At 40.6% G+C, this 26,003-nt stretch overlaps 2 protein-coding genes across 9 annotated transcripts in view; one reads left to right on the forward strand and one right to left on the reverse strand.

Annotated features, from left to right (window-relative positions):
* The window catches only part of BCS1L (BCS1 ubiquinol-cytochrome c reductase complex chaperone), a 37,029-nt gene extending 28,057 nt beyond the window's left edge, over positions 1–8,972 (forward strand). For all 6 annotated transcript variants that reach the window (XM_085873779.1, XM_085873780.1, XM_085873784.1 and 3 more), the window contains exons 6-8: positions 3,174–3,343; positions 5,941–6,058; positions 7,097–8,972. In XM_085873779.1, coding sequence (XP_085729905.1) covers positions 3,174–3,343; positions 5,941–6,058; positions 7,097–7,352 — 544 coding nt within the window. In that variant the 3' untranslated portion in view covers positions 7,353–8,972. The remainder of the gene's footprint in view (positions 1–3,173; positions 3,344–5,940; positions 6,059–7,096) is intronic.
* A 468-nt stretch (positions 8,973–9,440) lies between these two features.
* The window catches only part of NAGLU (N-acetyl-alpha-glucosaminidase), a 36,269-nt gene continuing 19,706 nt past the window's right edge, over positions 9,441–26,003 (reverse strand). For all 3 annotated transcript variants that reach the window (XM_085873785.1, XM_085873787.1, XM_085873786.1), the window contains exons 5-8: positions 24,266–24,522; positions 21,473–22,115; positions 18,076–18,337; positions 9,441–10,732 (exon numbers count right to left, since the gene is read on the reverse strand). In XM_085873785.1, coding sequence (XP_085729911.1) covers positions 10,427–10,732; positions 18,076–18,337; positions 21,473–22,115; positions 24,266–24,522 — 1,468 coding nt within the window. In that variant the 3' untranslated portion in view covers positions 9,441–10,426. The remainder of the gene's footprint in view (positions 10,733–18,075; positions 18,338–21,472; positions 22,116–24,265; positions 24,523–26,003) is intronic.

A 26,003-nucleotide genomic window follows, 5' to 3' on the forward strand; every position in this document is an offset into this window, starting at 1 on the left:
TTAGTATTTGTTTCCGAGGTACGGACAATTAAAAGTGAAATGTTGTAAAAACTGACCGATGCAGCCAATCTGAAGAACATTTACCATTCTAAGCATATGTCAGGCTTTTTTCAATATAAGCGCATGTTGAAAATAAGTACATATGTGCTCCACTAAATCTAAAAGTAGGCGCATACGTTTATTATCCAGATTTGACTATTTGCTCTCTTTTCCAAAACTACACACACAATTTTTATGAAACTTTACCACAACCTTCATCAGCCATGATGTACCAAAGTTTGTTCATGGTATTCAAAAAATAAAAACAGGGTCTGAGGGGGCCTGCGGATATTTGAGTGACTGTTGCTCCTGATCCATGTGAGCTTCATGATGCACCGTACTTTAAAAAAGAAAAACAAGAAAATATTTTAATGACCGTTTTAAAAAAGTCCAAAAGTTTCGTGCTGTTGAAGTCGTCCAGAAGCAGTCACAAACACCACCCTTATAATACCACCCCATTTACTGCCATTTTCCATAGTTTCCATTACATCGTCTTGTATCCCAACACATCACATTAATGTTTTGTGATTGTTGTTTGTGTCCTTTGTTACATCCTTAAAAACAGTAAGTTTCCCGTTTGTAATGATTCTCAATTTTGTTTGACTGGCAGGCAGGCAGCCCGAGTAAAATTCTTGTCTCACTCCTCTCTGCGCATGCGCGACGCAGACAAAGTACGTTAAAATGAAAGACTTGTCTTCCTATTCATGTTCCTATTAGTGTTCAAAATATAGCATCTGATTTACACAAGTTGTTCCTTGATCATAAACTGAGAAGACAGACAGGTGGATGGACATGAACGAATTTCTTAACCCTACTTTTCGCTTCGAGTGTGAGGGGTAATTAGAAGGTGAGTACCGTATTTTCACGTAAATAACCCGCCCCCGAGTATTCCCCGCACATGGGGTAAAAGTGCTCCAAGAAAATTCCGGGCACGTATAACCCGCACATGTGTATGTCCAGTCATGGCCAAAAATGCTGGCACCCTTGCACTTTTTTCAAATAACTCACAATTTTCTCTAAAACAAGTTGAAATTAACAAAAGTATTTTGTCTCCACAATTCATTTTCACTGTTATGTTAATATTACAGAACCTTTGTTTTTGATTCAGAACTTAATATATCCTTTTTAAGTCAGAAAATAAAAATAAATGGAATTGAAAATTTTTTATGACACTCCAGACTAAATATTTGGTAGCACAGCCATTGGACAAAATAACTGCAGTCAAGCACTTCCAATAGCCATGAATGAGCTTTTTACACCTCTCTCCTGGCAGTTTCCCCCACAGATCTCCCCACAGGTGTTCAATGGGATTTAGATCTGGACATTGCTGGCTACTTCAAAACATTCCAGTGTTTTATTTTGAACCATTCCTGGGTGCTTTTTGAAGTGTGTTTGGGGTCATCGTCCTGCTGTAAGATCCATGACCTTCAACGGAGACCCAGCTTTCTGACACTGAGTTGAACATTGCGCTCCAAAATGCCTTGGTAAATCTCCTGATTTCATGATGCCATGCACACATTAAAGGCACCCATTACCAGAGGCAGCACAGAAACCCCAAAATATCACTTAACCTCCTCCATGCTTGACTGTAGGGAAGATGTTTTTTTTCTTTGAAGGCTTCATTTTGTTTTCTGTAAACATAGAGATTATGTGTTTTACCAAAAAAAAAAAAAAAATAATGATTATGTGTTTTGGCAAAATCCAGTCGAGCTTTTCTATGTCTCTTTCCCAGCAGTGGGGTCCTCCTGGGTCTCCTACAACAGAACCCTTTCATTGAGTTGGCGACTGCTAGTTCAAGTTGAAACTGTCACACCTTGTGTCTGAAGGTCAGCTCGAATCTGTTTGGCAGTTGATCGAGGTGCTTTCTCTACCATTCGAGCAATCCTTCGCTGCAATGTTCGATCAAGTTTTCTCTTGCGGCTACATCCAGGGAGGTTGGCGACAGTGCCATGGGCCTTAAACTTCCTGATAATGTTGCGCACGGTGGACACAGTATCATCAAGGTCTTTGGAGATGGACTTGTAGCTTTGAGATTGTCCATGCTTGGCTACAATTTTGTCTCACCTACTCTGACAATTTTCTGGTTTTCTTTCTTTTCTCCATGCTCATTGCGGTACACACAGTGACACAAAACAGCAGAATGACTCCTTTTCTCTATTCAAACTGGTTGAATGAGTTATTATATTGCAGGCACCTGCATCTCACCACAGGTGAGTTCAATTCCAAAGTAATGGAGAATCACCTGCTTGAAATCTAATTATTTCTCACAACTTCTAAAAGGTGCCAATAATATTGTCCGGGCCATTTTCAGATTTCTGTGTGGAATAAGCTAAGATTTAGTACTTTTTTCACTTTTTTTGTTTTGTTTTGTTCCATTGCAAACCAAAGCAATAAATCTGTGGATACCACAATATTTTTTAAGTTCAACAATTTTCTGGAATAAATGGTGCATTATTTGAAAAAAGTGCAAGGGTGGCATTATTTTTTGGCCATGATTGCATCCCCCACATGCCCGGGGTGTGTTCAGTTACCAAGTTTCTTCTGGAGCGCTCACCATGTGGCTTAAGCACTCAAGCAAGCACTCCATTCAAAACTGTTAAGGAATGGCTGGCTTGGCAAGAGGCAAGCCTCTTCTGTTGCTCTGACAAAGGGCTAACAGTGAAAGATCAGCTTTACTTTGGTTCCCTCAGTAGTTTGCAAATCTGTCATTTTGATTAAAAACATTCAGTCGATCTGTCTGCCGACACATACTGACACGAGCCTTGACAAAGTTTAGTATTCCTATTTTTTATTGGAAACCTTGGAGATTGAATATGGAGAGTTAGAAAGGCTTTCCACCAGCTCTTTCTAATTTTCCAGCTTTTCCTTCTGTATCCATCCATCTTTTCTACCCCATGCGTCCTTCTCTACCCCTAATTTCCTTGCTACACCCATTATTTGTCCAAGTCTCCCTCCCCTATTTTGTTTTTCAACGCTGCTGTTGGTGTTTCCCCACCCTCTTTTGATGGTGCTTTTGTTCTGTTGCGTCATGAGCCTTTCAGTGTTCAAGGTTTTCCACATGCCTTGACCCTGTATACAAAAAAACAACCCTTTAAGTTGGTGTTTGCATCATTTAGCATTTTTTTTTCATCCAGAACAGCACTTGCTGGGGAGATGGAGTACAGTATCTGCCTTATGAGTCTGAGTGACCAAGCTCTTTCTGACGATCGACTGAACCATCTTCTGAGTGTTGCCCCACAGCAAAGCCTTATCCTCCTGGAGGATGTAGATGCTGCCTTCATGAGCAGGGACCTCATGACTGAGAGTAAGCTTGCACTTTACAACACTTAAACTGCATTTCTCTTCCCCTGCCCCTTCATGAATGTCATAATTATGCATTTTTACTTTGCTGGTAATTTTGGCAATGCTTTTTTTCTCATTATCTCCCATAGTTTTTCCCACCCTTCTCTTACTCTTTCCACTCACCTTCCTTCTCTCATTTGAAAAATGTTCTCCATTTATTCTTCTACTTCACCCTCCCCCCCCCTATTTATAGGTCAAAATGATCTTTCAATAGATGCTAACATTACTTTCATCGTTCAAGAGATGCTAAATTACTTTTATCTTCGAAGAGGTGCTAAAATTACTTTCATCTTCAAAAAAGTGCTTAAAGTACTTTAATCTTTAAAGAGGTGTTAAATTACTTTCATCTTCAAATAGTTGCTAAAATTGCATTAATCTTCAAATAGGTGCAAAAATTGCTTTCATCTTCAAAGAGGTGCTAAAATTGCTTCAGTCTACATATAGGTGCTAAAATTGCTTTCATCTTTAAATCCGTGCTAAAATTTCTTCAGTCTACATATCGGTGCTAAAATTACTTTCATCCACAAAGAGGTGCTAAAATTGCTTCAGTCTACATTGAGATGCTAAAATTACTTTAATCTTTAAATTGGTGCTAAAATTACTTTCATCTATAAAGAGGTGCTAAAATTACTTTCATCTACAAAGAGGTGCTAAAATTGCTTCAGTCTACATATCAGTGCTAAAATTACTTTCATCTTTAAATCGGTGCTAAAATTGCTTCAGTCTACATTCAGGTGCGAAAATTACTTTCATCTACAAATAAGTGCTAAAATTGCTTAATCTGCAAATAGGTGCTGTCAAGGAATTATGGAGTCCTTCTGTACAATTAGAACATTTATTCAACATACAAAGACACTATGTGCATCGGAGGGATCAGGATACAAGACTCGTTCCAGATCACTGAAATACATGATAAAGTTGTCATTTATATAGAATCTAGTGAGACTGTGTTTTTTTTAAATATTTTTCAAATGCTGGCACCAGTTTGTCTGGTCTTGATATTCTCAGGTGCAGCTTATCTTTAACCTTCGTGCAACCGCCAGCTTGATTTGGTTGCCGAATTGTAGTATATATTTCAAACCCATATGTGTAGATTCTCTCCTGGCACAGAATGATAGAATGACGTCAAACGCAACTCTTGGGTATTTTGAAAGATTTCCATAGTATGTAGGTTAAAAGTCAGTCTGCTTCTAACAGACTGGGGAAATATACTATCTTGAAGCAATTAGAGTTTAGTGAATACATCTGGACTTTTCCTTAGAACAACATTCCAGTTGTACTGGAATGATATTCTCTATCCAGCTTGCTGGTGCCTTACATCTATCATTTAATAAAATCCTTCAGCAAGTAAATATATATAAATAATAGGCACTTCTTTTTACTGAATGTGGCTGACTGGAAAAGTCGGCCTGCTCATTACATTTAAAAATAATCAGGTTGATCTTTCTATAGAAAGGGAAGATATGATGATGTGAATAAAAAGAAAAATAGATACGTGTTCAAGCACATAGCATTATATCATATTTGAGTACATTTTCTATTTCAGATTTAATACATTTATTTTAATATCAAGTTTTAATTATCAGCATTTTAGTATTGGTTTTATCACCCTCAAACCCATGATGCTAATTTCAGAGAAATTGCATCCACAGTGCAAAAATTGCATTAACCTTCAAATAGTTACTAAAATTATTCATATATAAATGTATATATTACTAAAACTCTCATCTTGTATGTATGTATGTTCCCGAAATACAGCCAAAACGGTACACGATGGCGCAAAAAATTTCGGCCCACCTTACTCACCATTCGCTTGTGGTGTACAGCATCAAGTTTCATTCAAATGGGGCAACGAAAAAAAATTATTAAAAAATAAATTCCCGATTCATTTAATTACTCTTCAGGAAAATATGATCAATGCAAACAACCTCAGTGGTATAGTTTGCTGGAGCTATCTTTTTTTTTTTCTTGAAATAATTTTTTTCATCAACCACTGTCACAACGGGAACCCAATGGGTTCATGGGTCGTCCAGTAGGTTCTAAAATTACTTTCATCGTCAGAAGTGCTAAAATTGATTGAATCTACATATAAGTACTAAAATTGCTTTCATCTACAGAGGTGCTAAAAGTACTTTCATCTTTAAATCGGTGTTAAATTGCTTTCATCGACAAATAGGTGCTAAAATTTGTCCACATTTCCTGCATCCTGCCCCAAACTACTCCTGGTCCGGATGCGAGATTGGCATTTCTGTGTCGATTTCCTCATAGAAACACCAACATGGTGCCCCGATGTTTAACTGCTGATGTGATCAGAATCCCTCATACATGCAGAACATGAAGATTGTCTCCAAGAAATTAGCAACCTAAATTACAATCATGGTTTTGAAAGAATAAATACTTTACCTGTTTTCTTTCCCTGAAAAAAGCCTTGACCAGATTACATTGTTTATACCCAAGAAAATGCTGTTTGCTCGAGTAAAATCATCCTGTGTTTTGGAATATGACATACTGCAAGTTTCTGGCATTTCCTATAGTCGATCTTCGAATGTCCTTTTACAGACCCAATGGCGTACCAAGGAATGGGACGGCTGACATTCAGTGGTCTACTGAATGCCCTTGATGGAGTGGCTTCAACGGAGGCTAGGATTGTATTTATGACTACGAACTACGTTGATCGGTATGTCCCAACGGGTTAATTTGTATGTAAAGACAGCTAATCCTCAAACTGATATTGTCTCATTTGCATTCAGCACATTTATTAGCCTGGTGTTGGGTTAGTGGTAAGGGTGGCGGCTTGGGATCCTAGGGTCCTGAGCTCAAGCCCCGTTGGCCGCTGAATTAATATACACCAGGAGGTTGACTCAGCCTGTCATCCTTCCGAGGTCGGCAAAATGAGTACCAGTGTACTGGTAAGGGGGACACTGCATCAGCAGCATAGCCACGTCCCAACCAATGATGCAACCAGCAGCCACAGGCTGTACTCGATAGAGAGAGAGCACATTTATTATTTAAAAAAAAGTTAAATATATATTGTGTGAGAAAGAAAAGACACAGGAAGATCATGTAAAACCTCAAACATGTAGCAAAAGTTTAATTCTTGTTTAATGATGCGATTAACAAAGGGAACTGCAGATTTATCATTTTGCACCTTTGTTACCTCTGCCACTGAAGGTGGACGGAGGTTGTTTTCACCCCTGTTTGTTTGTCTATGCACAGGATATCTCAAATGGTTATGGATGGATTTGCACTTTTGGTGGACATGTTGGGTGTGTGACAAGGACGAATAGATTCGATTTTGGTGAAGATCCGGATACAATTTTTTTTTTAAAGCGATTCTTCACTATTAAGAGAAAAGGTCAGAAACAATATATAGCACGATATCTCAAAAAGTTGTGGACGGACTTGGATTAAAGTTGGTGGATGAGTTGGGGAGGTGACAAGAACAAGCAGATTTAATTTTGTTTCGGTCCGAATGCAGATCTGGCCTTTCAGTGGGATACAAAACGTAAAGTGCTCAGCCTGGCGAATTTATACGCTCTACCAAGTGCCATTCTCGTTTTGGAAGTCTCATTTCATGCTGGTGGATACCTACTCTATCAGAGAACCTAATTTGGTTGTTTGTTGTATGTAGGAAATTCTGGAATACAAAATCAGATTAATATTGTGATTGCACCATGTTCGTATATTTCCTAAATCTGTAACATTCCTTCTGCAGACTGGACCCAGCTCTCATTCGCCCAGGTCGAGTGGACAAGAAGCAGTATATTGGATACTGCTCAGCCTGGCAGCTTGAACAAATGTTTCGCAGATTTTACCCTGATGAGCCTGAAGCCGTAGCTCAGGCATTTTCTCAAGCAGCAAATAAGGCTGCTGGTGGTAAGATAAGCCCAGCCCAAGTCCAAGGACATTTCATGGTGCACAAGCTTGACCCTGATGGAGCTATCCAAGACATTGCAGAAATCACGAGCTAGCATGACATTATTTTCTCCTCCATTCACCAAGATGTTTATTATCTGCAGGTGCCTTTATGAATCCTGCAAATGAGGAGTTCAACTACCGATGATGGATCAAAACAAGAGATATAGTGTGGAAATTCATGGGAAACACAGTATATTGACCATTTTAAGGTAAATTAAATACTCATGATAATTGTTCGCTGGTGCACATCGACGACTTTGCAAGCAAAACTGTCGTCAAATAAAACTGAGCAATTATGACATCGATGACATACATACACATGGCGGAGATTATGTACATGCAAGCACTATGTGTGACCCGTCACATGTAATATTTCTGTTACAGTGGGGTATTCTGTCTCAGGTCAGTTGACATCTTGAAACAGTGGGATACAAGGACAATAAAGGAGATGAAGGATAAACATTTTATGTTTTGAATCTTACTTTAAAATTGGTAACATTCTCTTAGAGATCGGGGAATTAACATTTCCGACTGGGGTACTGGCAGATTATTTATATTTGCGCAATTTTATCGATTTTTCCAGGAGTTGCACGGACTTTCCAGTGCTGGAAAATGCTTTTTCATTTTTCAAGGATTGTGTGAACCCTGTTATAATACGATTATAGTATTAAGTAGTGTGAATCGGAACTAGCAGACAATAGATGCAATAACGACTCTCACCTGTGTGGTGATGTATTGCAATTCGGAGTGTGAGCAACTTTCAAGCTACTGCCTTAATCTTGAAACAAAATCCCACATAAATGTAAAATGTGCCTTTTTGAGTTGCATCAAGCATATTTAGCAATTTATATCATGCATACAGTTGGGAAGCCTAGTGTTGGCTTAGTGGTTAGGATGGCAGCTTGGGATCCTAGTTGGGATCCTAGGGTCCTGAGTTCAAGCCCCGTTGGCTGCTGAATTAATATACACCAGGAGGTTGATTCAGCCTGTCATCCTTCCGAGGTCGACAAAATGAGTACCAGTGTACTGGTAAGGGGGACACTGCATCAGCGGCGTTGCCGCCTCCCAACCAATGATGCAACCAGCAGCCACAGGCTGCACTCGATACAGAGAGATATAGTTGTGAAGTGCATGTACCTGACACCAAATGTTCAGGTTCAAAATAAAGAAGGGGACTAACTTTGAGGAATTTGTTGAACGGTACCTGTTTCCTGCCATTTTGATACCATCGTGAAGTTATTCCTCATTTAGCTATTTTATTATCAACTATAATGAGGGTGGGGCGGGGGGGGGGTGGGATAATTTTGAAACATTGGCACATTCTAAAACAACTTGCTAAAATGTTTACAAGGGTTCATTGTTGAAATATTTTTTTATTTATTCAATCCAAGTCGGTGCTCACCCTTAAATCAAGGTTAAATATGACTTGGGACAGTAACAGAGCTCATTTGTCAGGTTCTCACCAACATGTGGTTTCTTGGTTTTACTTCCATTCAGAAAACTAGAAACTACCTTCTCAGAATCAGGCCATCCTTTGGATGGGGATGGAGGTTTGAGGTGTTAAATATCACATGCTCTTTCAAAAGAGAAGGCCAAATTCCTTGTGTGAGTGAAAGGTAATACTGTGCTGTTGTCTGTCAAATTGGTACATTTTCTCTGTTCATGTTACATTTGATGTTGACACAGATGCATTCAGCTCTTTTCTTCCAAATTTCTTCTCCCCACGTGTTTCCCAGTCGAACAACCACTCATTCCTCGCACTCGAATGAAGACATATTCACAAAACATTCTTCAGATACTATCTTTTGAAATTTCTGCAGCCTTGTCATTTTGAAAATCTTGACAATGTTATCCTTACACACTTGCTTTTTCCCTTTTTCCTCTTGAAGGCCAAGTGTAATATTTTTCCCCTCAATTCTCTCTCTCTCTCTCTCTCTCTCTCCTCTCTCTCTCTTCTCTCTTCTCTCTTCTCTCTTCTCTCTTCTCTCTTCTCTCTCTCTCTCTCTCTCTCTCTCTCTCTCCTCTCTTCTCTCTCTCTCTCTCTCTCCTCTCTTCTCTCTCTCTCTCTCTCTCTCTCGAAGTGTCCATGCATACCATATACAGTGCCTTGAAAATTAATGTATTTTGATCAATAAAAGGTGTATTAATAACCATGTTTTATTAAAGAAACAAAAATGAAGAGCAATGTACACAATGCATGAAATTTAAATTTTAGCATGACCACATTTTTTTCCAATGCAAAACAGTAGATATCTGTTTTTGAACTTTTTCCTACAATTTCTGGAGAACTTGTACTGGGAGGTTTTCAAGCATTCAAATATTTCTCTGAAATCATATTTTGATTTTGGTCGTATTTATTTCTATCCAAAGAATCCCAGACAGCGTCTATGAAATTCATAGTTCCTTCAATCACCAATGCCCACCACACAAGTACAGCCGACACTGCATCACAGTAGGTTGGACACAACTATACTTCTCACTAACTCTCTGTCTGACCTCTACAGAAATTCTAAACTTTGAATCGTCACTCCAAAGTACCTTTCTCCACTGATTAACATCCAAACTCTGATGGGCATGTTTTTATCTCTTTGCCTTGTTACCTTTATGCAGAAATTATCTTTTCATAGAAACTCGCCCATGGAGATAACTTTTGACAAGAGACCTGACGGTAAGAAGAGTCCGTTTGAACCCCTGATGGCTGTGCCAATTCTTGAGTGTAAATTTGATCTTTTTTTTTGTATTTCTTATTCTTAAGGAACTTGTCTTTAATTATTGCTCATCTGTTTTGCTGAGTTTTTTTGGTCTTCAAATATATTTTCTATCTTACATCTCCAGTCTCATTATTGTTTCTTGAATCCCACCTCCAGAAATTCCTGTTTTGTGGGAATTACCTTCTTGGTTTACAACTATCATTTTGAGTCTTATAGAGTTTGATATTTTGGGCATCGTGTGGGTTTACATTACCTGTGAGAGAAATAACAAAATTAGTGAAAAAAAATAATGTGGTGGCCAAAGACTTTTGGATTATTTTGACAAACAAAAACAACCAGAGCAGTGACTCCATGAAGTCAGCCAAAGGCAGGAGAAAAACCTGAACAGCCTCCTATTTTTTAACTTTTGCAGAATTTCAGCAGGTTGAGGCAGTGAGTCTTGTCCTTTCTGGCCTATATTTGGAGTAGAACTGTCTGGCCAAGGTGATTGCATCCCCAGAGGGTTGTGTTGTGTAATTTCGACCATTTCTAAGGAAGTTCAGGCCGAGATCAAGTGCTGCATCATTGAAGCTGTGTCGATTGAAGGGCTTATGGTGCAGTAGGCTGTAGGCCAGGACCTCAAGGAAGAGTTTCCAGCGAAGAGCATAATAGTCAGCCACAAGACCAGCCCATTGCTTGTTGCCATAGTCAAGAATATTCCCCATGGGGCCCCAAAGAGTCACCTAGTTCCAAAAAGACAGACAAAAGTCAAAAATGTTAAAATAATAAAACCATTGAAAAAAGAAACAAGCACACATGGACTCAGTCACTTGTATTTAGTGCATTTGGTATCGACCTTTTATTTTAAAATGCAATCATATTGCATACACTGCTCACGAGGACTAGGGTTATTACCCAAATAGGCAGGCCTACAGTTGTGGCCAAAACATTGGCACCCTTGCACTTTTTTCAAATAATGCACCATTTCTTCCAGAAAATTGTTGAAATTCTAAAATATTTTGGTAAAATATATTGGTTCACGAAAGAAAGTGACCACTATATTCGTTATTGTTGTGTGTCTGTCTGTCCCGAGCATAGCTCTGTGGGTTTTGATCAAATCCTGACAAAATTTTGGTGGGAGGTTTATATCATGATCCAGTTGTGTTTTCCTGAAAATGGGCGTGGTGCGCCCATTATGGGCGGAGCCACACCCCAAAAAACGTCTTTTTAGGGGGCAGCCGATTTCAATTTGCATCTTCTCCTAGGGGTTTTGTCGAATCTGACGGGTTTCGGTATTTGGTTAGCCCATTGGCACCTGCATAGCCCCACGGAGCTCTTTTTTTTTTTTTCCATTTTCGTCCCAAGGTCAAGGTCACGGACCGAGAAAATTGCGAATTTTGACAATTTTTTTCTTCTCAGAGGGATTTGTCGAATCTGTCAGGGATTTCGGTATTTGGTTTGCCCAATGGCACCTGCATAGCCCCACAGAGCTCTATTTTTCATTTTCGTCCCAAGGTCAAGGCCACGAACTTAGAAAATTGTGATTTTGACATAAAAATCCATCTTCTCCGAGGGGTTTGTCGAATCTGGCAGGGATTCGGTATTTGGTTAGCCCAACGGCACCTGCATCGCCCCACGGAGCTCGATTTTTCATTTTCGTCACAAGGTCAAGGTCACGGTCACGAACTTAGAAAATTTCGAATTTTGACAATCATATGACCGCTCAAACTTTGAGAGCTAGGATGACAATATTTTTTTATGCATAATCTTGAGGTCATTCCCCACCTAAAGTCTTGAAACCATTTTTCTCTATCTCGAACACCTTGCACATGGCACCCCCTTCAAGTTTGTTTTTACGCTGATTTCATCAAAGTATGGATAATCCGAGGAGTGTGAAATGCCATAGAGCCGAGATGACGTTATATTGTTCCTGGAATGTTCTAGAGGAAGTTTTGCACCAAAGGTCATAATCCTTGACCATTACCTTTAAAGGTCACAAAGGTCAAATTTTCAAAATTGTGGGAATCGAACCGGGTTTTCGACCTTCTTCGACCAACTAACTCCAATAAGCTATAGCACGTATCCTGTTTCCTTATTTTAATGTCCACAACATTGTTTTGTGACCTTTAAAGGTTATGCAAAGGTCAAATGTTTTAAGTTGTTGAACGAAACCGGGTTTTCGACATTTTGCAGCTAAAACCTGTCACTCTTACCACATCATGTTGATCATTTTTATAACTTGGTCAAACATTATCACATTGTCTCATCCTTGACTTCTGAAACAATCTACATCGTCAAATACCGCTCGTGAACCATCGTTGTCTTCAGACTTGTTTGTATTTATTTGGTTTGCAGTGGAACAAAACAAAACAAAAAAAAAGCTGAACAAAATTACTATATCTTAGCTTGTTCCACACAGAAATCCTAAAATGGCCTAGACAATATTATTGGCACCTTTTAGAAGTTGTGAGAAATAATAAGATTTCAAGCAGGTGATTCTCCATGACTTTGGAATTGAACTCACCTGTGGTGAGATGCAGGTGCCTGCGATATAATCAGCAATGCCAACCCTCCCGATTTCATCGGGAGGCTTCCGAAAATTCACCCAAACTCCCGCCCTTACGTTCACTATCCTTATCCTCCCGAAATTTTGATATTTTTGCACTGTTCACTAATCAGAATGTACTAGTATGAGAATTGAATGAAAAGCATCGTCTGCTACGTATAGCATGTGGTAACTCCATAACGTTCGCTGCTACCAAATTGTACGTAAAAAAATTGCAAATTCAAATGAGGAGCAGCGAAACATTGGGTCTGGATCTCGCTTATGCGATCATGCACTGAGATTTAGTGCATGCGGTATGTGTTGCGGTATGTATGCACAGTGTATATGCATGCGATACGCTCACTGCATGCAGCTGGGCCCCGTACCAGCCCGGCGGTCGCGACCACCGTGCGGTGTTTAACAGCCGCTAGAGTTCTACGAGTCGCGCTGCAGCTGTGGAACATCGACTTCGAAGTTACCGATGCTTCAAGCCCTCGATGTTGATTACGAAATGGCAGAAAAGAAGCTTACGAAGACCAAGAAATGGTCTCAGAAGTACAAGACCGAATACAGTCTCCAATACCCGTGTATTCCAAAGTCTGAAAGAGGAATTCATCATGCGTATTGTACAGTATGCAGCGTTGATATTTCAGTTGAGCACGGAGGTCGCGATGATATTCGGAAGCACGTTGGAAGCAAACGGCACACAGACATTGCAAAGGAGAGATCTTCGAGCACGAGTACCGGTACACTTCTGAATTATTTCACCAAACAAGGGACAAGCGAGGAAGAGGATGTTACCCAAGCGGAACTTCTCTTTAGTGGATTTATTGTGGAACATAACTTGCCCATATCAGTCTCAGATCATGCTGGACCTCTATTTCAAAAGATGTTTCCAGATTCAAAAGTTGCTTCAAAGTATGGATGTGCAAGAACAAAAACTTCAGCAATAATTGGTGAGTTGTCAAATGTTACTGCTTCATCTATTGCCGATATTGCTAGACTAGCTCCATTTAGCCTAGCTACAGACGGTAGCAATGACAGTGGTGAGGCCCAGCTATATCCTGTCCTGATTTCGTACTATGACAACAGTGCTGGGATTGTGAAGCAAGGTTTGCTAAGTTTGCCTGCGTGCAAACAAGATTCCACTGGAGAAAACATTTTCAAACTGCTTGATCATGAGTTCAGTGACAGGAAAATTCCGTGGGGAAATTGTGTTTACTTTTGTGCTGATAATAATGCCTCTGTCATGGTGGGCAAGCACAAAGGAGTCGCTGCTTATATCCACAAACAAAATCCAGAGTGCTACATCATGGGATGCCCTTGCCATATGATGCACAATACGGCCAAGAAGGAGGCTCAGGCCTTACCCATTGAATTAGATGACTTTCTCATCGATATTTACTACTACTTGGACAAAAGTAGTAAACGCGTCAAAGGAGTGAAAGCACTGCAAGAACTCTGTGATGCCCCGACACACAAGATTCTGAAGCATGTCGCAACAAGGTGGCTGTCCCTTGGTCAGTGCCTAGACAGGCTGATTGAACAGTGGGAGCCACTTCGCCTCTTCTTCAAAGAAGAAGTACGAAGAAAAATGCAACCAACTGTAGCCAAGACTCTAACAACGAGCAAGAAGGACGGCACTGTATCTACTGCCAGTACTGGCACTGCAGGATCAAGCACTAGTGGAGCAGCATTCACCACTACCACTGCAGTATCTGCTGCGAAGAAGACAGCAGGGACAGCACCAAAACCAATGCTGAGAGCAGGTAGCATCACCGGCCCTTCATCACGTTCATCTACAAAGCAGATCCCTTCAGAGTCGAGAAAGACTGTGATAGTCCCGTCTACAGGCAAAGAAGGACCCAAGTTAAGTTCTGCTTTTGCCAAATCACTTGATAGAAGCTCAGCAAAACCTTCGAATCAGAGGTCTTCTTCCTTGGCTGCACCTACCTCAAGCTCTCTCCTCAAACGTAAAATTGGATCTGGTACTACGAGTCTGACCTCTTCTGCTGGCAGTAAACGCAAGTGTGATCGCCCTGCGGCTAAGTGTACTACGAGTTCTACAACTCAAAGCGCATCTTCCTCAAACACTGTGCAGGAATCTAGAGAAAAACGTGTCAACAGGATGTTCTTGTCTCCACAAACAAAACTCTATCGTTTCTTCCTTCGACATGCTAACAAGCTTTTTGAGAAGGGGAATCTTCTGCTCCAAAGAGACGAACCCTGTATTCATCTCCTGCACGGAGAATTGAATGGTCTTCTGAAAGATATCTTCGTACGGTTTTTGAAACCATCGGTGTCATCGGTTGCTCTGGTAAATGTACCCTTCTCTGACAGAAATCATCAGAAGAATGATGAGGACCTCATGATTGGGAACGATGCCAAACTGTATATAAGGGAACAAAGGAGTCTCAAGAAATCCACCTTCACTCTGAGTGAGTCAGACATCCAAGGTTTCTTCAGTGCAGTTCGCTCATATTATGTGAAAGCCTGCAATTACATCTTCAAAACCTGGCCGCTAGATGATGACTTAGCCAAGCATGCTCAGGTGCTGGATGTTAAGCTACACCAAGAAGTGGGGTTTGACTGTGTTGAGTTTTTCATCAAGAAATTCCCCTGTCTGTTCAGTGGTGGTGATAGTGACATAGACAGTCTTGAGAGTGAATTCGCTCACTACCAGGCAGACGCCTCCATAGCTACAATTGCTACTGAGACAGTGAGAGTGGATGAGCAGTGGCATCGGTTTCACAGCTCACAGATCCCTGCACTGGTGCCAAGAAGTATCCTAATTTGAGCAAAGTGATGAAGGGAATCTTGGTCATTCCTCATTCGAACGCATCATGTGAGCGGGCACTCAGTCTTGTACGGAAGAATCATACTGAATTTCGTCCCAATTTGAGTGTCAAAACCCTGGAAGCTCTCTTAATTGAAAAACTAGCTCATGGCACCCCTTGCTACCAGAGAGAATACAGCAAAGACATCATCAGAAGGGCTAAAAGAGCCACACAGCTGTCACTCAGCAAAGCTGCCATGGAAAAAGCAAGCAGCAGTAGTACCAGCCAGTAAGGTAAGAAAAATATTGCTTCTTTTGTGCTTTTTGTTAATCTTTGATTGTCCCCTAACTTACTAATATTAACATACATGTAACATTAAAAAGTGCACAATTTTCCCCTTTTTTTGTTCAAAAAGTGGGAATTCTTAACATGTTAAATGCTCCAAAATAGGGCTCAGGGGGCACTAGAGAGCGTCTAGAGCCCCAGAGCTTCCAGGGCCCTAAGGCGGGCCCTGGACCCCGCCGCAAGGGTCGAGCGCTCCGCACTCGAGATGTGCGCTTCGCGCACATTATTTGGTGTCGGTTGCAAATCCTCCCTAATTCTGATTTCCAAAAGTTGGCATCTCTGTATAATAATCACTCATTCAACCATTTTGAATAGAGAAAAGGAGTCATTCTGCTGTTTTGTGTCACTGTGTGTACCACAATGAGCATGGACAAAAGAAAGAAAACCAGAGAATTGTCTGAGGTCAGACACAAGATTGGAGCCAAGCACGGACAATCTCAAGGCCACAAGTCCATCTCCAGAGACCTTGATGTTCCTGTACCTACCATACACAATGTTATCAGGAAGTTTAAGACCCATGGCACTGTAGCCAACCTCTCTGGACATGGCCGCAAGAGAAAACTTGATCGAAGATTGCAGAAATGGATTGTTTGAATGGTAGAGAAAGCACCTTCATCAACTGCCAAACAGATTCAAGCTGACCTTCAGACACAAGGTACGACAGTTTCAACTCGCTCCATCCGTCACAAACTCAATAAAAGAGGGTTCTATGGTCGGAGACCCAGGAGGACCCCACTGCTGAGAGAAACATAAGAAATCCGGACTGAAGTTTGCCAAAACACACCTGAACAAGCCAAAATCTTTCTGGGAGAATTTCCCATGGACAGATGAGACCAAATTAGAGCTGTTTGGTAAAGCATATCATCTCTGTTTACAGAAAACAAAATGAAGCCATCAAAGAAAAGAACACCTTCCCCACAGTTAAAAGATGGAGGAGGTTCAGTGATGTGTTGGGGTTTCTGTGTTGCCTTTGACAATGTGTGCATGGCATCATGAAATCAGGAGATTACCAAGGGATTTTGGAGTCAGCCAGTGTCAGTGTCAGAAAGTGCAACCCAGTGTCAGAAAGCTGGGTCTCCGTTGAAGGTCATGGGTCTTGCAGCAGGACAATGACCCCAAACACATTTTAAAAAGCACTCAGGAATGGTTCAAAACAAAACGCTGGAATGCGCTGAAGTGGGCAGCAATGAGTCCAGATCTAAATCCCATTGAACACCTGTGGGGAGTCCTGAAAACAGCAGTTGGGAGAAGGCACCCTTCAAATCTGGGAGAACTGGAGCAGTTTGCACAAGAAGAGTGGGCCAACCTGCCAGTAGAGAGGTGTAGGAAGCTCATTTATGGCTATAGGAAGCGCTTGACTGCAGTTATTTTGTCCAAATGCTGTGCTACAAAATATTAAGTCGAGAGTGTCAATAATTTTGTCAGTCATTTATTTTTATTTTCTGATTTAAAAGGATATATTAAGTTCTGAATCAAAAATAAAGGTTCTGTAATATTAACAGTGAAATAAAGAATTATGGAGACAAAACACTTTTATTAATTTTAACTTATTTATGGAGAAAATTGTGAGGTATTTGAGAAAAGTGCAAGGGTGCCAATATTTTTGGCCACGACTATGTACGCCGCAATTTGCAGGTCAGCAAATAATAGCCGATTAATGTACTTACGAGCGAGTATCGGCATGGCTTCGCCAACCCCAAAAGTTGCCAGTAACTATCGGTTTAATGTAATCCTCTTTAATGATTTCATCCTTTCCAAGCGAAAGCCCAATGAACCAAAACATTTTATATGCGTGGTATGATGCCAGGCGAGGCAGACAGATACATGCTCTTAATAAATAAATACACTTTAATGAACCACAAGACAAAACAAACATGGAAGTCCCAGCACAAAGACAGGAGATAAACCACACTTAACAGAGCAAGCACGAGAAACCATGCCAGCGAGAATAGTCAGAGCTGCACAGTGAAAGTGACCAGAGAGCCCCAGAAGTCATCTCTTCTCAACCCACCCATCTTCCATGCCTCATGGGCAGGGCCAGTGCTGTCTTGACCACTCACCAAGCCAATGGATTCCTGACATTAAATGAGAACATAGCCAATCACAGGTTATCTCCCTGCAGCCCATGAGGTTCGTGAATACCACCATGAAACTTTTTAACAGACCAGTCTTAGATGAGGGTGAACATCAGACGAGACGTCCTTAACCTCTCCAAACACAAAATTTGGACAACACCGCCCCCCTTAGCAGTGTGGTGACATGAAGGACAACTTCACTTTAAACATTGATCTGAATACAGATAATTTATGCTGTATCGTACTGTGAATGTAGACTGTAAAAAAGCCCTAATTCTATCTGACCCACACCCCTCTCCTTGCCCTGTGAATGTAACAACATTTACAACAGGAAAAAATATTACCTGATTGCGAGCATTGTAGTCATATAGTTGTGCTTCATAAGCATCTGTAGCCTGTGCCTTTGCTGCACTGAGCCAACGACCAAGTAGGAAGGCCTTATGGCTTCCCAGCAGCTTGTCCAAATCCTCAAGCAACACAAGGAGGCGATGGCTGATTGTCTTTAGTACCGTGAGATTTTGCTCTTTGTAAGCGGCAATGGCACACTGGGAGAGGTCTAACACCAGGAGCTGGGCGGCTTGTCGAGTGACGTCTACAAGGTCGTATCTGGTGCAAGAGTAGATAGAAGCATGAGATTTGTTAAATTGATTTAACAGAGGCAAAACAGGATGGCAGGCTTGTTGCAAAAACTTAAGATATATCATTGAAATTGGATTAAGATTAAACAGGTGCTCCACAATTACAATTTGGAGGTGGGATGCAAATAAGAGGAACACTTGCACAGAGAACAAAAAACAAAACAAAGGTAACTAGAGTTCATGGAACACGATACCCTGCGTATAATTCCATAATAAAATAATTATTTTGAAGATCGTTTAAGAAAAAACAAATTATATATATATATATATATATATATATATATATATATATATATATATATATATATATATATATATATATATATATATATATATATACACAGTATATCATTTTTGGCCCTATCAATGGTGAAGAATCAATTAAAAAATTAAATTCTCATATTCAGATCTTCAGCAAAATAGAATCAATTATTCCTTGTCACAAACCAAACATGTCCACCAAGTTTCGTCCAAATCCGTCAACAATTTTTTGAGATATCATGCTCAATATCGTTTTTGGCCCGACCTCTCAATGGTGAAGAATCACTTTATAAGTCTCGTAGTCGGATCTGGATCTTCACCAATATCTAATCAGTTCATCCTTGTCATACACCCAACCTGTCCACAACTTTTTGAAATATTGTGCACACAAACAAACAAAGACAGGCAGACAGAAAGGGGTGAAAACATCACCTCCTTCACCTTTGGTGGCGGAGGTAAAGTAATAATCTTCCATTTGCAAATGGAAAGCCCTAGTAATTATTTTAACGGCATGTCACACAACCTGATTTTAAAGGCCATAGAGAGCCACAAGCTTCATCCAACAGTAAAGGCTTTTACCAAGATGTTGCAGAGAAAGAAATTGTCACATGAAATCAAGTGTCAGATTTATTGTAAGCAGAAGACAGAAGGATGAAGAGGCGTTTACCTGGAAAACTCACTGGGCCTAGTTTCACTTAGTCCTCGTACCACCCAGGAAAGCTCAGTAACACAGACTATGCCTACAAAATAAATGGTATCAATGTGGATTCATAAATAATCTTTTACACATTTTGCTTAAAAAAAACGAGAACGGCACTTGTCCGGGGTGAACAGTTTGTGCTTTGTATCCCACCAATAGGCTGGATCTGGATCGGGACCTGAACCAAAATCGAATCTGCTTATTCCCGTCACCTCACCAACTCATCCACCAAATTTTGTCATTAAATCATCCACAACTTTATGAAATATCATGCTATATATATCGTTTTTGGCCCCATCTCTCAATGGTGAAGAATCATTAAAAATTTTTTAAAAAAAACCCCTCGCATCCCAATCCAGATCTTCACCAAAAACGAATCGATTCGTCCTCATCACACACCTAACCTGTCCACGGAGCTTCCTCCGAATCGGTCCATAATTTTTGAGATATCCTGGTCACAGTCACAGACACAGACACACAGAGGTGTAAACAAACCTCCGTCCACCTTTGGTGGCGGAGGTAACAATGCCAATAATGCATAACAACTCAATGGTGAGCTTGCATTCTTCAGCTCGTTCAGCAAAGCCATCAGCATGGACTTTGGTTCAGACAAGCAAGAGAATTAAATAGAGAGATGCTTCAACGAGAACGGAAAGATGTCATTGGGTGGGATACCACCCCACCTCCAAATTAACGCATATGCATATTATGAAGAAAGATCTTTCATGATATCTAGTGTAGCTATACTCGTGATGTCAGGGAACAATTTAGTTGCTGCTGCATAATTGGCCTGGGGCCTAGTTTTCCTTCTTCCCTCCCTCATTTCATAATCATGGATACCCCCAAATTCTTCCCCACCTTTGATGAAGAGGAACCGAGAAAAACAATTGCAAAGCACACCTGGCAACAAGAGCCTAATGTATGAACTCTGAAAAATAGAACTTCATCTGAGGCAGCAAACAAAATCTGAACAGAATGTGTACAAAATAACTGCAGTACCATGTTAATACCCATCAACTGCTAAAGACTATGATTTAGTGTAGTGGTTATTTAATCACTTATCAATACATATTGTTAAATTAATAACAATAATAATAATAATAATAACCTTCTTCATCAATTTGCACTTTTGCATTTCTTTGTGCAGAATTGAAGAGCAAGAAACAAAATTAATGCAAATTATACATTTTTAACCACATTGGTCTGTTGGTATTTGAATGAAATTTTGAGAAACAAGCTCAAATGAGCTAAGATCCTCGTCCTCTTAATGATGACATCATAAAAACGAATATGACGTCATTGTGATGTATCAGGTTTGCGATAAATTATCTGTGCTAATGCCCGGCTTGATTCCCGCAAACAAAATTCAAACAGCTTGCCTAGTTTCGGAGATAATGGTATAGGCGATTGCCATTAGCGGCGATATTATGACATCAACTTTTTTTCTCGGAAGAATTTCCAAAATCGGGGATGGTTACTGCCTGTGCGTGGGCTTTCTGCATATACATGGCAAGTTTCACGAAGATCCGATGAAAACTCTGGGTTGTGAAACAAAAAATGTCAAAAAATAGGAATGACGTCATAAAAATTGATATGACGTCATAGTGATGTATCATATGTGCGGTAATTCATCTCTGCTAATGCCCTGTTCTATTCCCACAAACAGAATTCAAAAAGCTTGCCTATTTGAGATAATTTTTGAGGCGATTTCCATTGGCGGAGATATTTTGACGTCAACTTTTTTTTTCTCGGAGGAATTTTCAAAATCGGAGATGGTTACTGTCTGCGCAGGGAATTTTTACATATATACGCCAAGTTTCAGGAAGTTTCGATGAAAACTGTCGGCTGTGAAACAAAAAAGTCCACAAGAACAACAACGTGAGTAAGACTTAGAGATCCTCCACGAGGATCCAAAAATAGAAATTTGAAAAGGACAAATTTGTGCCATTTTTGCAAAAATAATAAATGGATGGAATTTTTTTTTTTTTTCAGAGAAATGCATGGGATTAATATTAAGAAATTGCCAGAAAAGCAAAGCACTAGGACATCTGAGATGCATATATAGGAAACACTAAACATGAACAATGCTTCGATTGCACACCTCAAAAAATGGGGTGGGGGGGGGGGAAGAACACTGCTCACCGAAATATTTCACTACCGTTAAATGTTGCAGCAGCTTTGAGTAGGAGCTCCCAAGCCTGGAACACATCCTGTGGTGAATACCACAGGTCTTTGGTTTGGGACAATGAGGGCCGGTGTACCAGAGGACTGTGGTTGTGGTTCTCTCTCCCATCAGTGCAGTTGTATACGCTGTGAAGTAATGCAATCCAAGCTAACTCTGCATCAACATTTCGTCTGCCATAGCGCTGCACCGTAAATTCCCGTATCCAGATGTCAAGGTCCAGTGGTGTGTGGCTCCAGGCTACAGCAGTCATGAGCTCGTAGATCATCTCATTCTGTTCAATTCCTTCGGGGGTGAGACCAGTTCCCACCATAGTAGAGTTAGTGTATGTCCGGGCAAGGTACGGTCCGAGGTTCACACCCTCCACTGCACCCTGTAGGCCAAGGTTCCCACCAAAGTTGTGCAACATACACCAAATGAAAGGCTGCCCATAAAATGAGGCCGTTGATGGATACACAGGTCGGGCTTCAGCAAATAAGTCCAACAAGAGCATGCGTCCACGTGGCGCACCGCTAAGAAGAGCACGAACTTGCTCTGGGCCCCAAAAGGTTGGATTGTGACCAATCATCCATCCTTGAATCATCCAAATGGCTTGTGGATCCACTGTGGGCCAATCAAAAGTGTTAGAGTTCAAGGGATTTTGCTTAGGGTGGTCATGGTGAAAATTCAAGGGGAAGGAGAGAGTGTGAGGGAACACCAAAGTTCAATTACTACGTACCCATTAGTAACCTTACAACAACCATAACCAAAGTAAATATGGAGCAATGTTCCATGATGTAAACCCACTACGATAAGTCAAATGCTAACATGACATATTCACACATCTTAGAGCGAGATATTGCATTGAATTGTCACTCTTCCTCCTGTGCTTTGATGTATAACAAGGCTCATTATAAAGGGTGCGGCCAAGGTCAGGCACCATAAGGTCACCAGACCTCATACCTTCTTCCTGAGGGACCACCTGCAGTCGGCAGTCCATGCCAACAGTCACAAAAACCATTGAGGAACCAAAGGAGAAAATATGATCTCGGTGTACATTATCAGGAATGTTAAGGCACCTTGCATGGAATCGATTCAGATGTGTATGGATGTTAAGGGTGAACGGTTCAAGGATCCGTTGTAATTTATTCAATCGTGTTCATTTGTGAAGTCATAAAAGGGAAACATTAAATTCAAAAGGTGTCCGACTTGCACCACAATTCAGACTGTTCTCCTGTAAAAGTAATGTCTCACTTCTCGGAATTTTAGGTCGGAGCGAGGCAGTTGTGCACTGACTTTCAGATCGATGACAACTTCTACTGACGAGCACTCAATGTTTGCATGGAAGTTGAAAAGCGGAAGCAAAGGGGAGACAATAAAAACACTGGAGATAAGGCAGCCAAGTACTTTGCTGAAATAAAAATGGCATTACGAGATAAATGTTATCTTTGGAAGCCAGTATTGTTTGCCTTGCATCATACGAGTATTGATATGCAAGGAGAATGGGTGTACACCGCTTATGTACAAAACTAACAAGCCATATCAAACACGGCCCCTTAAATATGTTTCTATACACTCAAACCGTTTAACGATATCCCTGTGTCCACACTATCATAAAGCTGCTCTCCATTTATGGTGGTCTTGCTCTTCCATAAAACCTGATATGCATACACCTTCTGGAAACAAAACCTGCTTGCTCAGCATGGACTGTGTTGCATGTCCAAGAGGAGTGCAGATTATACAGGGAAAGCTGAACAAATTCACAAATTAATGCATTGCAATTATAATGTCAGGTAAGAGACCGAGGTAATGCAGGGGCTCTGCACCGGTGGCCTAATAAAGACCTCCGCGAATGACTGAAACGATGTTCGAATTTATTGCGTTCAGAATTAACTATTTTACGACCTACGACCCCCCATAAAGCCGAGACTGGCAGTTGCTTGAGCGTGAGAAGGCACTTAAGCTAAGTGGAGGACTTGAGTGCAAAAAGGGACACAGAAAGCGTGGCACACTTGGAATGAAATGGACAACATCACGGACCATTTGGACAGAGAACCGCAAGCCACGGCGTTGCAGTGAACTGTGGATCCCTGGTTGTGGGCGGAACCCGAATGTGGGACTTCCAGAAAGATGACTCCACTCACAAGTAGAGGGAGGTCAATTTCCGGACCTGTACAGGTTCTATACGATATAACAATACACTATTTTGCTCGATTGCTGACAATCATTGCCCCATCAGTGCGTATTTTACCAAACAACTTACCTCTGAAAGATCCCTGATGCAGGTGTAAATCGAAGCTCCTCAGACAAGGACCAAAAATGGGTATTTATTAAAGTTTGATACTCAAATTTGATGCAATATCCACAAAATGGTAAACACTGCAATGTGAGTCCTGTGAATCAACATATGTGCGTGCACATGTGATGACGTTGTACTCTTTGCTTAAATGCGAGTTTATTGCGCAGTGATGTACAAGAGAGCGAAAAAGGTTTTCTTTTAACTCCCTGAGCATGACGACAGTCGTTTCCAACCGTAGTGGAGTTAGTGTTTGCCCTGGCAAGCTATTGTCTGAGGTTCTGAACCTTGGGGATCCTTTTGCCTGAGCCGAACTGCAGTGCTTTTGGCAAGTCGTGTGATGGCACTAATCTCCATTTTTTTTTTCTTTCAAATTATCAGACAACGAGATCAAACTATTTTGAGCCGAAATAAGCAGAAATATTTGAGACAAAATAAGCAGTTGGAGGTCGAGCATATCTCCTATATTAATGCCCACCTGCAACCATGGCCTTGAATACTGCCTGGCTCATTGCCCGAAGGTAAGACGGTTCCACACTGGGTGGCTGAAGCTCATTGAAGTTGTCAGCTCCATAGATGTGGTCAGTACCAAACTGTTGTTGCTGCTCACGCAAGTATGCTATGCCAATGCGCTGGAAAAGCAATTCCTTGGGTGCCAGTAGCCAAGAGCATGAGTAGTTGCAGTCAAAGTGTCCCCATTGTCCTAGGCGTGTTGCGTTGGTCCCCGGGAAGTGCCTAGGAAGAAATCAAAATTGTAAGTCGTTTTTGTCGTTTTCCACCATCGTCGAGTTGGTCTCCCTCCAAGAAGATACCTTAAATAATTAAAAAATTACAACATACCACTTTATGCGAACTAAAAACAAATCATTCATAAAACAAGTACATACCACGAGGCACAAACAACTTGCTCAAGAAAAAAAAAAAAAAAGAAAAAAAGAAAAAAAAAAGAAGCAATGGAAGCCGCATGCTTCCTAGTTTTCAACTTTTACTTTCAAAACTGGTGTTGAACCTCAAACCGCATCAACTACTCACAAAAAATTTCAGCTCAAATGAGTTCTTCACAGCAACCCATTTCTTGTTGACCTTCCAAAGTCTAGCCTCTGCTCACCTGCACTATCTTTCCTATTTTCTCCTCATTGTAGAATTGCATCCGTGTCTGTCCAATTTACATACACACTCTTTTTCCTCCAATGGTTAAACGTTGCCGCTCACCCCAACTTAATGTTATCTTTCGCCGATACCCACGATCGCTGAACTAAGCTGCATGCTTCAGGGTTCACCTTCGAACAGGATCAAATCTGACAATCTACCATCTCGTACAATGCTAGTAGATATCACTACACCATGGAAACATTATTCTTCCGTGGGATTGGGGGTTTGGTGATTCTGAGGCAGAGAGTGAATTCTATACACGGTCCGTCTGTAAAGCCTCAGCATATGTCTCATCCGAGGCTTTCAGAGTCTGACATAAAAAATGTTCTACTTAAAATACTTTTTAAGATAAGTACTCTCAAAAGTAGTTATTTGTAACATGCAGTCAAAAAAATTTGAGTTTTCAAATTGCTGCCAACAGTCAGTTTATTCATCATGAAGAATTTTGTTGCCTGATTTACATAATCTAGTGACTGGATCATTTACACAAGACAACTGAAACCTTTTGGAGCAAAATGCTGGGTGCTATAGGTGCCTGAACTTTGCTCCAGACTCAACGACACTGAAATTTACCCCAAGTGTTCACCATGTTGACAGTTGCACAGCTCTTTTAAATTTTTGTCACTTAAAGACACATCCATAGGCAAACTGTGCTAGAAAATTCAAGAGTTGTTCTCAATCCCTTCTATTTTTATAAAGGCTCACTATTTAAAAAAAAACATGTTCGATGAAAGATGTAGAATAAAAGCAATAGGTGTGCTTTTGAAGTGGAAGCCATGTCAAGAATTCCTAAGCTGACACCACAATGAGCATGCAGTAGTGTTTCATGGTCAGAATAACTTTGTGGTTAATTTACTTTGGCTCAAAAATGTATTTTTCCAATTAAAAATGAGAGGCTAACACTTATCTCAATATATCCTGGCAATTATAAAACTAATCACTGTTCACATTGTACAATGGATCCAAGTACATTTGTCCAAACAATTTGACATGAAATTATGAAATAAAGAGTTGAATCAGATATTGTACCTACATTTACAAATGGATGTAGACTTTCGTACAAT

Source organism: Eptatretus burgeri, chromosome 3, assembly GCF_056783735.1.
Source record: "Eptatretus burgeri isolate ZD-2024b chromosome 3, Ebu_testis_v1, whole genome shotgun sequence".
In the NCBI taxonomy this organism is placed as follows: domain Eukaryota; kingdom Metazoa; phylum Chordata; class Myxini; order Myxiniformes; family Myxinidae; genus Eptatretus; species Eptatretus burgeri.